The sequence below is a fragment of the Raphanus sativus genome, chromosome 4 (assembly GCF_000801105.2).
Source record: "Raphanus sativus cultivar WK10039 chromosome 4, ASM80110v3, whole genome shotgun sequence".
Classification (NCBI taxonomy): domain Eukaryota; kingdom Viridiplantae; phylum Streptophyta; class Magnoliopsida; order Brassicales; family Brassicaceae; genus Raphanus; species Raphanus sativus.
The window spans coordinates 17995713-18009038 of record NC_079514.1 but is presented as its reverse complement, the minus strand read 5'-3'; the positions used below and the strand labels follow the sequence as shown (position 1 = coordinate 18009038).

Here is a 13326-nt window from a genome sequence, read left to right as displayed (position 1 = left end):
AAGAGACATCGGGTGTGACAATGGACTTGATCTGACCGGAGAAGGAGTCAGCCTCAATGCCTTTTGGGTTCTCCGAGCGGAGATCACCAGATAACGTGGATTTTCCGTTGGAACTCATGGCAATTGCGATGTACTAATGAGTATATATAATGAAGTTTGATCGAAATAAAACTCCGATCGAGAGTTTTATAAATAAAATCAGGATGAGAAAAACAAATCGAATCCATAAATGAGAGCAAAGGGAGACGAAGTGGAGGATGTATTGATTGTTCAAGGTCCAAATCGTGAAACGTAATGAAGAAGAGGAAGAGCAAAGGTCTCCGTCTCTCACTGATAAATGATAATGGACTTCATGCCCCAACTTATTTTCCGTCAGTTTTTATTAAATCGCAAAGCTCAGATGACGTGTCAAAAAGAAATAACATGATTGGTTGATTTAAAGTGACGACGTGGACAACCTATCTGTGGATCTTATTCTCCTTTTAGTAGTGTAATAGATGCTACAATACTTCCATCAAAAAATGCTTTTTCAGAGGAAAATAATCTTGGCCATAGTGGGTCACTGGATATGACATAAGATTTTATTTTACTCTAAATCTTTAAAACATCATTACTCTTAGATAGTGAAGAGAGTACCTCATAATATCATTAAGATTATTATTTTGTTATTGTTTAATAAAACATATTTTACTTTATTTATCTATAAAAATTACTGTTACATTAGTGTTCAATTTTATTTTATTTTATTTCATACATACATTTTATTTTTTTTGTTATCAAAATAGTGATTATTTATGCCATTATTTTCCTTCTCCGTAACTGATATCACTTCCTTAGCTAGGTTCCGTAGGAACTGCACTCTGTCCCTCCAAAGCCGTGTATCTCCAAATACATTCCCGCATCTCCACTTCCAACCCCACCAGACAGCCAATGCGAATGTAGTTGCCCAAAGAATCCCATCTCTCACATCATGACCACTTAGGTTTCTATAGATCCATTCAAACAAAGGCATCGAGAAGAAAGCCTGTCTCTTTGTGGCTTGAACAATTCTACTCCATATCCCCTCCATCGCAGGGCAATCACGAAGTACATGTAATATTGTCTCGATCCCTCCTTTACAGACCTGACACACGTCTGTCCCACTGAGATGCCTCCAAATATCTTGGCAGGCATGTTGTCCTTGATGTGATAGTCCCTAATAGGAAACACAACAAGATTAAATTACAGTGCCGGTCAGGACTCGTGAGACGCCTAAAGCGAACATAATTTTGTTTGCCCTTAACCATAAAAGAGATAAGCACAAACCATCAATCGAACTTATTTTTTGGAAACTTTGAAACTTTTTATACTTCTTTGGTACACGACCTCACGAGCAATGAGCAACAACATAAAAACAAACCTAGGAGGAAGAAGACCATTTTACCTCAAAACCCTCCAGGGAAAGGAGCGGAAGAGCCCTAGCTCCAAATCTTTGAACCATGAGCCAGAAATTTCACCAAACCCAACAGAAATCAGCCATAACAACCAATGACAAGGATACGCACATCTTCCCGACTACGAAGAATCCACCACAATAGACAAACACTATGCACAAGCAGATATGCTAGGAACACAAGAGAAGAAGAGAATCCCAATTAGAACCGAAGGAAAAGTTCTAAGTGAGATAACACTGACAACAACCATCACTCCGAGCTCATATCTGTAAATCTAGATCTAGGTTTACACCAGAGAAATTTTAATCTTTGATAAAAAAAGACATGCACAGAAGAAAGGAGTAAGAAAAAACACAAACCGGACCGCCGGTGGTTATGGAAGTCTACTCCATCAGTAGGAAGCATTATTTACGACTAAAGAGATGGAGAAAGAATACAGGGAATTTTTTTTTGTGTCAAGTCGATGATAAACATGGCATTTGTCAGATATGTACTTGGGAAGTTAAAGAAGGAATTTAAGCAGTAATTCTATCTAATAATGTCATATATGATGCATATAGGAAGCTGAAGGAACTCTGACGGAAAGGTAAGATCCAAAAATACTATTCTTCATTACATAATTCTCCAATATTGTCAGTTAAGACATTGCTTAGTCTTATATTTGAAAATGCAGAATTAATTTCTTTAGTGTGTTGGATTTCAAATAGTACTAAACTTTAGTTTAGCCCAATCCAACTCAAGTTTCTCATAATTATTGATATCAGACCCCAACTCAGGCCGTTGGAACCGACCTACATATAAAATTGAATTGCTACCAAAGTATTAACATTTATGAACTGCGACTCAAAACAATTTAACATTTATTAAATTTCTGAGAAATACAATCAGAAAGAAAAATTATTAGATTAAAGTCCTTAAAGACACTTCATTCTTAATACATTTATTTATTTTTCATCCTTAATACACTTTTAATCCAAATCTGTATTTAAAAAAAATCCTCAGTCCTCCAAACACTTCATAGGAGCACTCCAAGTCGTGTTCTGAACATGTTCTGACAAAGACAGATACTTTCTCCAATCATCAAGAACGAGATTCAGATCATGAAGCTTCTTCTCTAATCCAATGCAACAATTTGCATGCATCGTGCAAACCAAGTTTATGTCTCTACTAGTTTGACAAAACCCACCAAAGTAAACGGTATCAAAGAATCTCATTTGAATCCCAATCTCTGTAATAAAAGGCTTGTGCTTGATTCTATTGAACACATCTTGGTCGTGTAACTCTGGATAGTCTAGACGAGATTTGTGCCAGAATTTGTAAAACTCAACACTTCTATTGTTTGATCTGACGTATGTGAAGCCACCATTGACCCAATTGTTTGAATCGAAAGGATCCCCAAAGAATCTGTCACATGCCATTTGAAAATCTCCATCTGGATATAGCCGAGGAAATGGATCTCGAAGCCACATTATGTCTGCGTCCTATAAATTTACATAAACAAATCAAAACCACTAAATCAAGTCTCGTTAAGAGAGATCTACTCTATAAATGATAATTGAACTACATAGTTTGACCTTACCTTAGGAGATTTACTGTCCTACGGATAAAAAACCTCCTTACTCATTAAAAAAAATATATTACAGAGAAATAAAGAATTAAAGCCGCCATTGATTAATACCGTAAATATGAAGTTGAAACCCATCTCGAGAACTTGTGTAAGAAGCTCGATTCTGCGCCACATCATCTTGAGATAGTCAGGAGTGTTGTAAACTTTCTCTCCGGAGAAATCAGTTTCTGAGGTTTCAATTTGGTAACAAATAGTATGAAGTTTTGAGCATCGTTCAAACGCCTTGTGATCCAAGCAAACCACTACTACGTGTTTCAACAGTTGTTGTGTTCCTTGCCCGATACGAAAACTCTCTAGGAAAAGATCGAACAAAGAGTTTGGCTCTGCCCAAGCTTGATTCAGTGTCGTTATAATCACTGTATTGTTCTTCATCGTAGCATTCTCTAAAATCCCCTTGAAACTGATCTTTGGTTTGGCCTGAAGCAACAACAAATTAGACAAAAGGAAAATTAGACAAAAGACTACAGATTCAAACCCTAGAGATCAGATGAACAGAGTTTTGTATAAGAACTTACTGTTTCTTGAGAAATCTCTGATGAGTTGATATTTGGCAATGGTGGAGAGGAGGGAGAAGCGACAAGAGAACTGAGATTGTTGACACTAAGTCGTTGCAGAGGATAAGCTGCTTTGTATAAATCTCGTTTTAAAACAAGACATGAAGCAGACAAACAAAGAAACAGAATCAAGATTCTTTTTACTTCCCTTTGCCCGAACATAAATTCTGAATCAAGACATTTACTGCGAGACCAAGAAGAAGAAGAGGAAGACGAAGAACTCATTGTTCAACTTTTTTTTTTCTTCTTCTTAGACTTCTTTTTTGTCGGTTCTTATATAACGTGCGAGACCAAAAGTTATGATTGGCATTTTTGTAACAGCAATGCTCGTTATTATTTTATTGTTTGTTTATTAATTTTTACTCCTAGTTAAGATAGACTTATTCCAAAAAACAAATAAAAGTGGTAGAATCGTGTATTGTTATCTTATTGTGAATTATTGAGTTTCTTTTTAGCGATTTCTTTATTACTAGATGGTTGGCCCGCTCATGCGGGCTTAATAATCTTATAAATATTTATTGATACATATATTATTATTTCAATAATTATCATGATAAGTTATGTTTATACTCTTAAATTTTTAAATTGGCGATATATGTATCTATAATTAAGTTTCTCATTACAATATATATATCCATGACTATTATTGAAATTAATTTTTAATATTTATGATTAAAAATATTATTTTCAGATAACAACATAATATATATCGGAACTGTTTTATTTATTTTTGGCCAAAATTGTATTATATTAATTTACGTTCAATTATCTAATCTAATAGATAAACATAAAATTATTAAAATAAAATTTTAATTATAGTACATATTATATATAATTATTTATTATATACATGATCATATTATCTTTATTCATGTCAATTAATACACATGCATTTGTCACTAAAATTAACTTTTTATAAAACCAAACATATTTTGTTGGTGTCTAAAATCTGTTAGTGTCCTAAACCTCTATATTTACCACTTGATCACAAGATCCTGGACAAATAGTGTATAATTTTTGGATTTTAATTGTCAACTTTTAGTTTTTGTTTCTGAATTTGTGGTTTTTGATTTTGATGTAGATTTTAGTTTTTAAATGCCAAATTATTTAGTTTTTTTATTTTGATATATTTAAAAAAGTCCTTTTATGTGTTTAAGATTTATCAAAACTAAATTTTACAAAACAATACTTTCAAATTGTATTTTACATAAAATTATGAAACACTAGAAATGACAATGACAAATTATTTTTCGAAAAGTCTAAAAAAACCCTAAAAGCCCTATAGCCCTATAAGAGCCGGGCCAGATTTTGAATTATAGGCCCAAAATATTTTTGAACCGGGCTGAGCCGGACTCAAATATTTACGGGCTTAACGGGTTTGGGCCGGGCCGGGCCGGGCCAGCCCGAATTGACACCCGTATCAACCTGTCATGATAGACCTTTCCTCACGTTTATTTTATTTACTTTCGTAAATAACTTTGGGAGATTTGCAATTATACTACAAAAAAATATTGGCATTACTACGAAATTTAACTGTGAAAATATTGAGTCGTAATAACAACGTCGCGTTTACATCGAAATAAAAATTCGTAGTAAAATCCACTTAAGGTTACAAGTAACCATTTCGTCGTAAAATTGACGTAAAGTTACGTCTACATACAGACGAAAATGAATAACGTTGTAAAAATATGGTAAAAGAACAACCAATTTACAATAGTTATATTTTACTTTGTTTTAATAACTATTCAGTTAAGTAGTTGGTGAAAACGTGTTTTTAGAGGACTATGCCAAACTAATTTCGTTGTAAAAGCTTTGTAAAATAGTTGTAAACTGGAACTTAAAAAGTTGTAAACTTTGTAGTTGTAAGATAGTTGTACAATTTCACCAACCTAAACTTGGAATCTCCTATAAAGATGACATTTGATCATTTTCAAAGTCACACAAAAAAAGAGATCAAAAATGTGAAACCTAAAAAAATGTTCGGGGCAGTTTATACAAGTTACGTAGTTGGATGTACACGCACAAAGATTCTGACAGGAGAGTAACGGATGCATTTCTCAACGGTGTGGAGATATTCATGTTCCAAGCTGGTTCTACACCACTCACGCAAGAAACCGGTAAGGTGTTCTGTCCAAGTCAGAAGTGCAAGAATACAAAATTTGTCAATAGTAAATCGAAGTTTTACACCAAATTACTATATATGGTTTCAACATGGAGAGAGTCATGATAGAAATGAAGCTAGTAGTAGTAATAGTAATATTATGGCTGCTAACGAAGAACCAATTCAGTTGCATAATGAAAATGATGAGGAGTTGACGGTCGATTATGATATGATTGACGACATGGTTGCAGATGAATTTTTAGAAACAACTACAACAATAGCTGATCAAACTGCTCTTAATGCTGAATAACCTAACTTGAAAGCAAAAATGTTTTATGAAATGTTTGATGCTGTAAATCAACCAATCTACGCTGATTGTAGAGAAAGACTCTCTAAATTGTTACTTGCAGCTAGAATGATGAATATTAAAACATATTATAATTTATCTGAGAATTGTATGGATGCATGGGCTGAATTTTTTAAAGAGTATTTGCCAGAAGACAACGTGTCAGCTGAATCTTATTATGAGATTCATAAATTGGTTCATAGTCTTGGATTGCCATCAGAGAGGATATACGTTTGCATAGAAAATTGCATGATCTACTGGAAAGATGATGAGAACCTGGAAGAGTGTCGTTTCTGCAAGAAGCCAAGATTCAAACCGCAAGGACGTGAGAGGAATAGGGTACTGTACCAAAGGATGTGGTACCTAACAATTACGGACATGCTGAAACAGTTATATCAATCTCAGGAGACTGCTGGAGCGATGAGATGACATGCATAACATGTCCAGAAGGATGGTGAGATCGTTCATCCATCAGATGCAATAGCGTGGAAACATTTGAACAAAGTACACCCAGATTTCGCAAGTAATAGTCAGAATGTTTATCTTGGGTTATGCGTAGAAGGATTTAGTCCATTTGAAATGTCTGGAAGGAAATATTCATTATGGCCTGTGATTCTTACGCCGTACAACCTGACACCAGAGCTGTGCATGGAACGTGAATTTTTATTCATGAATGATACACCATGAATTTGACCCAATTTTAGTCATGATATATAAGAATTTTAGGATATATTTAATTTGTTTTGGAGTCTAGATAGCATATTTACATGTTCAGGAGCAATTGGAGAAAAGATAGTGATTTTGGAGTATTTGGGAACACTTTAGAGATTTCACCCGAGATGACCATATCGCCACCCGAGGTCGACACAAAGAGACGCGTTGATCGATACACCTTCAGTGATAACGATGGGAAAAACGCAGAAGTCCAGTTTGGTCACAGTCGACTTGAAACCCAACATTCCATCTATTTACCAAAATATCACTGACGAGTTTTAACCTAATTATGTAGTATTTATGTCTTGCCTAAGTGTTTTGGCACATATACGCTTTTAGACACAGTTTTTACCTAAGGTTTTTACACCATTGTTTTGTGAGAGAGAGAGTTACTATTGAGAGCTTTCTTGAACACATTTATTTCCATCTATTCTATTCTATGCAATTTTATTTAATTGTTATGATGCTTTGCTTGGCTATGTCTGAGTAAATACCTTTGTTAGATTTAGGATTCAAATAGGTTTTGAAAGATTAGCCCCAAATATGAATACTTGAGCATGTGATATTCATCTTAGAAGATTTCTCTTAATGCTTGTTATGATATAAAGTCTTATTCCGCCGAAATTTCTCCATATGTGTACAAAAAGCTAGTCATTCATCAGATGTCGACACCATCTTCACAAATTTAGAAGAGTATGTCACAAAAACACCTCAGAAAATTGTAAAGTCTTCATGCACTCCATAACTCAAACCAGAGTTTCATATTCTGCATGTAAAGGTGAAAGGCTTCGTTCAGCGATTCATCCCCCCCCCCCCCCCCGAACATCTTGTCTTCTGATCCTAGAGTTTTGCAGAACCACCCCTGACCTGTAAATGGATCTTGCTTATGTCAAGCGGTATCAACACATAAATATTTTGTTAAGTCCATAGTTTGCCAATGAGGATTCGGTACAAACCTATTTTGTTCCTTTGTGTATATGATCTGATCCAGCTCCTTCCACTTCCGCTATACGAAGAAACTTATTGGTTGCCATTCATGTTAGTATAAATTTTATCATTTATGTTTTCCATATGTACCACATAATCCAAGGAAAATAACTAAAATCATGATCTTGTGGAAGTCTCCAAAACAGATAGTCAATATTGGTAAAGACAGAAGCTAATTAAAAATTATGTGGTGGGGGATGGGGGTGCCGGGGGGGGGGGGGAAATCTTAGACAAAGCCAAAGTTTGCAAGAGCCATTGGACACTCAAATATCACATGATTGATGGATTCCTCCTCTACTATGCACCGTGTATCACATTCAATCCTCCGCGCTTGTTAATTTTTTTATAAACGGTAATATAGCTGATATAACTTGCCAAACAAAATGCCTCAGTTTTGGTGAGCATCTCAGTTTCCATACATGTCCCAATAACGGCTTAGTATATGGTCCGTAGTATTCATGTTTTTGTCCCTTGTCCGGGTACATTGTTTATGTTCTATATCCTAATTTTATTGTAAAGATACATGATTGTGTCGAATGCCATCCCTAGAAACTAGGGAGATGAGATCGACTGATCGCTATATCTTTAATGATTTTCACATCTTCTGGATAAACATATGCATTAAGCCAATCCAGATTCCATGAAATATCAACCGAATTGATGAGATGTTCCACTTTTTAAATATGTTAATAAATATAATGACTTCTTAATTTGAGGTTTGAATAAATTACTATTCATAATTTTTTTCTTTCTTCAGTTTGAATATAATTATTAGTTCTTTTAAAAAAGTTTAGGAAATATTTATGAAACTGTTTTTTCGTTTTGGAAAAACTTGCAAATAACCCACGTTCTGGTGACTGTAGATAACCCACTAGTAAGTAGAACTTGAACATCTCGATTTGAAGGTCTCCTCCTTGAAGGCTGTTTCTTGAACTGACGTTTGCTGTTTTCCACACCATGAGTCTTCCATTGTTGATAAGAAGCGTGATAACAAAATCTTTAAAGCCAAGGATTTACTCCCTGGTGTTCTAATATCATAAGAACATTTCAAAAACAAGGTAGATTTGTGTTTTAAAGACATTATTGAACATAAACTAAAAATAGTTCAAAGAGCTTTATTGAAACGCAAAGAGAAAGAAAGAGAGACTTTAGGAATCTAATATAATTTATTGATTTCATATAAATAGTTTAATTGGGGCTGCTACTAGGAGCAGCAAAGATTCCAACTACAAGCATATAAAGACATATTTGTATCACTTCTAGAAAACCTATTACATGTTACTTAAACTTTCTAATGGATCACAAGTTGGGCTTGTGTGTAGGCTTCAATAATATAAAGATATATTACTGTGTCTTCAAACAACCATCATAAGCATTGGTTGAATTTCCATACGCGTTACTGCATTCAACTATTGGCTTCTTTCCATCAATCGTAGTAATATCAATTCTATCTAGAACGATATCTTTGCAAGATGTGACTTCGCTGCAATCTATCTTTATAATCTCATCTTGTCGTGACGTTCCACGAAAATCCACGAATGTCACGTTGCTAATGGCCACTGCTGATGATTCCTATTAAATAAAAAATATACAAAAATAAAATAACCTAAATTCTACTTTTTTTTGGGCAAACCTAAATTCTACTTAGAAGTTTTATATTTTACTGAAAGAAAGAAAATAACTTACCTCTACGTCGATACGTCCCTTGTCTATATACTGTTGATCGATTATAATTGGATTTTTGGTTTCAGTGAGTATGATATCCTTGAAAACTATATTCCTTGCATATCCTTTTCCGTTCTAAACATTAAAATTAAATAAAAATAAGTAAAACAAGTCGTATCATTATTATACACTCCATATAATTCTCTCTTTTTTTGAAAAAAACACTTCATTTCATTCTTATATAGACAAATTTAATTAAAGATTTATTACCACCACTCCATTTAATTCTCTCTCTCTTTTTTTGAAAAAACACTTCATTTCATTCTTATATAGACAAATATAATTAAAGATTTATTACCGGCCATGTCTTAATTCTCGCTCCATTGTTCGTCTCGTTGAAAGTGCAGTTAGTCACTTGGACGTTCTCAACTATAGATTCTTCCCCATCTTTTCCTAAACTTCCCACACTAATATAATCATAAACGTAAAGAACAAATTTGTTATAAAACCTAAAAATTAATATCCAGGACCACATTGCATCCTCATTCCATGTCCAAGAAAACATACACAATCAAAGATATACCTTATTCCATGTCCAGGACCACATTGCATCCTTGTGATGGAGATATTTATACTTCCACTGTTCAAAGCTACACAATCATCTCCTGCAAAGATTTTGAAATACGTATAGCCATATTATACCATTTAAATTGGAAATTTAGTGATCCCAAAAAGGAGAGATATCTAACTACGTACCTGTTCCAACCATAGTGTCATATATTTCAACATCAGTTGATGCTGAAATATCAATTCCATCGGTGTTAGGACTATCACCAGGCGCTATAAGTTTTATCTGGGTGATTTTGACTTGTCTGCAATCGTTGATTGAGATATGGTTTCTCGGGCTATCGAATGAGGTTATTCCATTTATTTCAAGATTATTGCATCCTTGAAAATGCAATTGCTACAATATAAAAGAGAAGCTTTCGCTATGAGCTTTTAGTAGCGGAATTTTAAAGTCAATTTAATATATAAAAACTATATGTACTCACAGTAGGGTGTTTAGAAGCTGGCGTATTGTCCTGGATTGAATGAATATGAGAAAGAAAAAAACATTAGACCCACATTTTCTGATTATAAATACAACCACAAAAATTTCACTTCTTTTAATATTTTAAAATATTTCACCTCCCAGAAAGATGAACCACGTCCATTGATTGTTCCTGAACCAAGGATCGTTAGACCGATGATTTTATTAAAACTGACCCATTCGCATGACTTCAAATCTGACCATGCTTCTTTGTTAAGAGGGGCGACAATCTTTCCTTCCAACTGTATAGTTGATCAAAAATACATTCCAAATCAACACATAAACGTTTTCTAATAAATAAGTTTTCAAATGGATTTTAAAAATATTAATCTTTCAGTGTTACCTGAACTTGTACAGATGGAGAGTTACAAGGACCTTGAAACACTAGAGGTTGTAGTAAAAAGGTATTATCTGAAGGAATAAGGAGTGTTTTATTATTCCCACCACTACTGCACATAGCTTTCCATGCTTCTACAAAAGCCTTTTCCCAAAAGAAAGAAACAAATTTATACAAATTAGTAGAGGAATAACTAAATATTTGTAACAAAATTATGATCTACTTGTAGGAACGAGTAACAATAGAAAAATAATAGTAAATATATGGCTAGATCATTTTTTGGTTAGACTACTAAAAGTTTTTAACAAGAAAACCATTATTATCTTTTTCAAAAAGAAAAAAACCGTTATACAAAAACATGGCGCCAATCATGGCTGGGAATCATGGCCAATCCTTTAGAACATTCATTTAATGAAAAAAAAATTTGATTCAAAATTATTTATAGTGCAAGAAAATTATCTCAAAATTTCAGTGTCATCCAATGTTTTAAAAACCGGACCGGATGCCGACTCGGCGTACTTAGTGGTTGACTGGTCGGATCGGATGCCGACTCGGACACTGTCATCACTTTTCTTTTCCAAAAATAAACATGATTCTAAATTTTATAGGCTTATAATTTTCTTTTTTTCTTTTTCGCTGGAAATTATTATAGCTTCTCTTGATAGAGTTTAAACTAAAGAGTCGTGTTATAATTTTTTTTAAAAAAATAGATAATATTTTAATGGAAAAATTGAGATTATGTTTTTGCAATATTATACCTTTGAATCATCGGTAGTACCATCTCCCTTAGCACCAAATTTAAGGACATCATAGATTTGACCATTTACAAATCCAAAATTGACTAACGTCAACACGAACACAACACGTACTATGATTTCCTACAATATCCAAAAGCAAGATCAGATGGAAATAAACATATCAAGTCAAAGAGAAACAATATATATATATATATATATATATATATATATATAAACTATATTTAACATTATATGTACCATTCTCTGAGGATGATACGATGATTTCATTAACAAACGAAAAAGATGATGATCAGATGAGTGAATGTAAAGGTATTGTTGTGTCTATGTATTTGTTTATGACATATTTATATACTTATAAATCATATACTTTGTTCTGAAATTCGCAGATTTTATACCTAAATACACTCAACAAGTTTATACATATAGGGGATGCATTTACTGTATCAAACTATATGCATGTATATCCAGTTAGAGTATTAGATTTAGACAAAAATCTCCATTCAAAATTTTAAGAAATTAAAAATCTCCATTCAAAATTTTAAGAAATAAATACTATATAAACAATCAAGAATATAAGTTGCAAGAGAGATGAAAATGCATAAACGGAAAAAAATAAAATGCACTAAAAATCCAATGTATAATTTGATTTGGGTGTATATTATCATCAGATTGATTTAACCTAATGATATTTTTAAACGTAATTATTATTTATATGTAACTTAATAGAACTGATATCGAAAATATACATATTCTTTTTAATTATTTGTAAGCATTAAAATAAATATTATTGTCTAAGATAAATTAAAGATATGAAACTCACTTATTTAATAACCCATTATATTCTTGTTTTGACTTTATTTTCTACTAAACTAACTTATTTAATAACCCATTTTATTCTTATTTTGAATTTATTCTCTACTAAATTTTATGAAAATAATATTAAAAATCATCTCTTTGATTTTTAGTAGTAAAAGAACATTTTTATTCTTCAAAAGAAAATATAGTATAATTCAGAAAAAGATCTTAACCATAACGGTTAAATCCAATACATCTAAAAGCAAAGGTTAAATGGATTTTTTAAAATACTAATCAATTTACATTGTCATATATATATATATATATATATATTAATTATATATAAAAATCATTTGACCGTAACATATGTAATGTAATATTGATGAATGATTTCACGGATAACGATTCCATGATGTAGATTTCCATGTTAGCATTTGGATCAGCGGATGGTTTTACATTTATAATATTTTGGATGGACATTGTTGGAGCAGAATCAATCACATAAATCTAGCTGAGAAAAAAAAACCACTCACGACATACTGAAGTAACAAGATATGGCCTATTGGCAAAACCCAGCCCAAAAAGGCTACTTTGCAGCACAAAATAGCAAGCTCCAAGTCTATAGGTAAACATCAAAGTCCTGGTCACTTCACGGTCAATCGAACCGAGATCTTCGGAGCAAGGCATATCATGTGTGTCCTAGATACGTGGAGTAGTTAGAGCGAACTGACAGTATAAAAGACAAAACCAAATTCATTATTGAGGAGCGTAATTTGACTTACCTACTAGAGGTCTAGATTACTCTATCTCTATTGTTATTCTTTTGTGTTTTGTTCTTTTTATTAATTTTCATTAATATTAATCTTGTTCGATCAAATTATTTTAGAGATGTACTCACATAGATCTTTGTCCTACTGTT

At 32.9% G+C, this 13326-nt stretch overlaps 2 protein-coding genes across 2 annotated transcripts; both read right to left on the bottom strand.

Annotated features, from left to right (window-relative positions):
- Positions 1–2309: 2309 nt before the first annotated feature.
- On the bottom strand, positions 2310–3878 carry LOC108850454 (uncharacterized protein At4g15970-like). The gene is made up of 3 exons (XM_057007823.1): positions 3576–3878; positions 3112–3477; positions 2310–2914 (listed from the first exon to the last, which is right to left on the bottom strand). The coding sequence occupies exons 1-3, from the start codon at positions 3837–3839 to the stop codon at positions 2432–2434; spliced, it is 1113 nt and encodes a 370-aa protein (XP_056863803.1). The 5' UTR covers positions 3840–3878; the 3' UTR covers positions 2310–2431.
- A 5228-nt stretch (positions 3879–9106) lies between these two features.
- Positions 9107–11879, bottom strand: LOC130511038 (probable polygalacturonase At3g15720). The gene is made up of 10 exons (XM_057007824.1): positions 11850–11879; positions 11613–11732; positions 10861–10998; positions 10616–10759; positions 10480–10509; positions 10184–10391; positions 10011–10092; positions 9786–9894; positions 9449–9562; positions 9107–9334 (listed from the first exon to the last, which is right to left on the bottom strand). The coding sequence occupies exons 1-10, from the start codon at positions 11877–11879 to the stop codon at positions 9107–9109; spliced, it is 1203 nt and encodes a 400-aa protein (XP_056863804.1).
- Between the last annotated feature and the right edge of the window lie 1447 nt (positions 11880–13326).

Coding starts and splice junctions, on each gene's coding strand:
- LOC130511038 (XM_057007824.1), bottom strand. CDS start 11,879: ATGAAATCATCGTATCATCCTCAGAGAATG. Junction 11,733..11,849: donor CGTATCATCCTCAGAGAATG/GTACATATAATG, acceptor TGGATATTGTAG/GAAATCATAGTACGTGTTGT. Junction 9,335..9,448: donor AGGGACGTATCGACGTAGAG/GTAAGTTATTTT, acceptor TTTATTTAATAG/GAATCATCAGCAGTGGCCAT.
- LOC108850454 (XM_057007823.1), bottom strand. CDS start 3,839: ATGAGTTCTTCGTCTTCCTCTTCTTCTTCTTGGTCTCGCAGTAAATGT. Junction 3,478..3,575: donor CAGAGATTTCTCAAGAAACA/GTAAGTTCTTAT, acceptor TTGTTGCTTCAG/GCCAAACCAAAGATCAGTTT. Junction 2,915..3,111: donor GTTTCAACTTCATATTTACG/GTATTAATCAAT, acceptor GTAAATTTATAG/GACGCAGACATAATGTGGCT.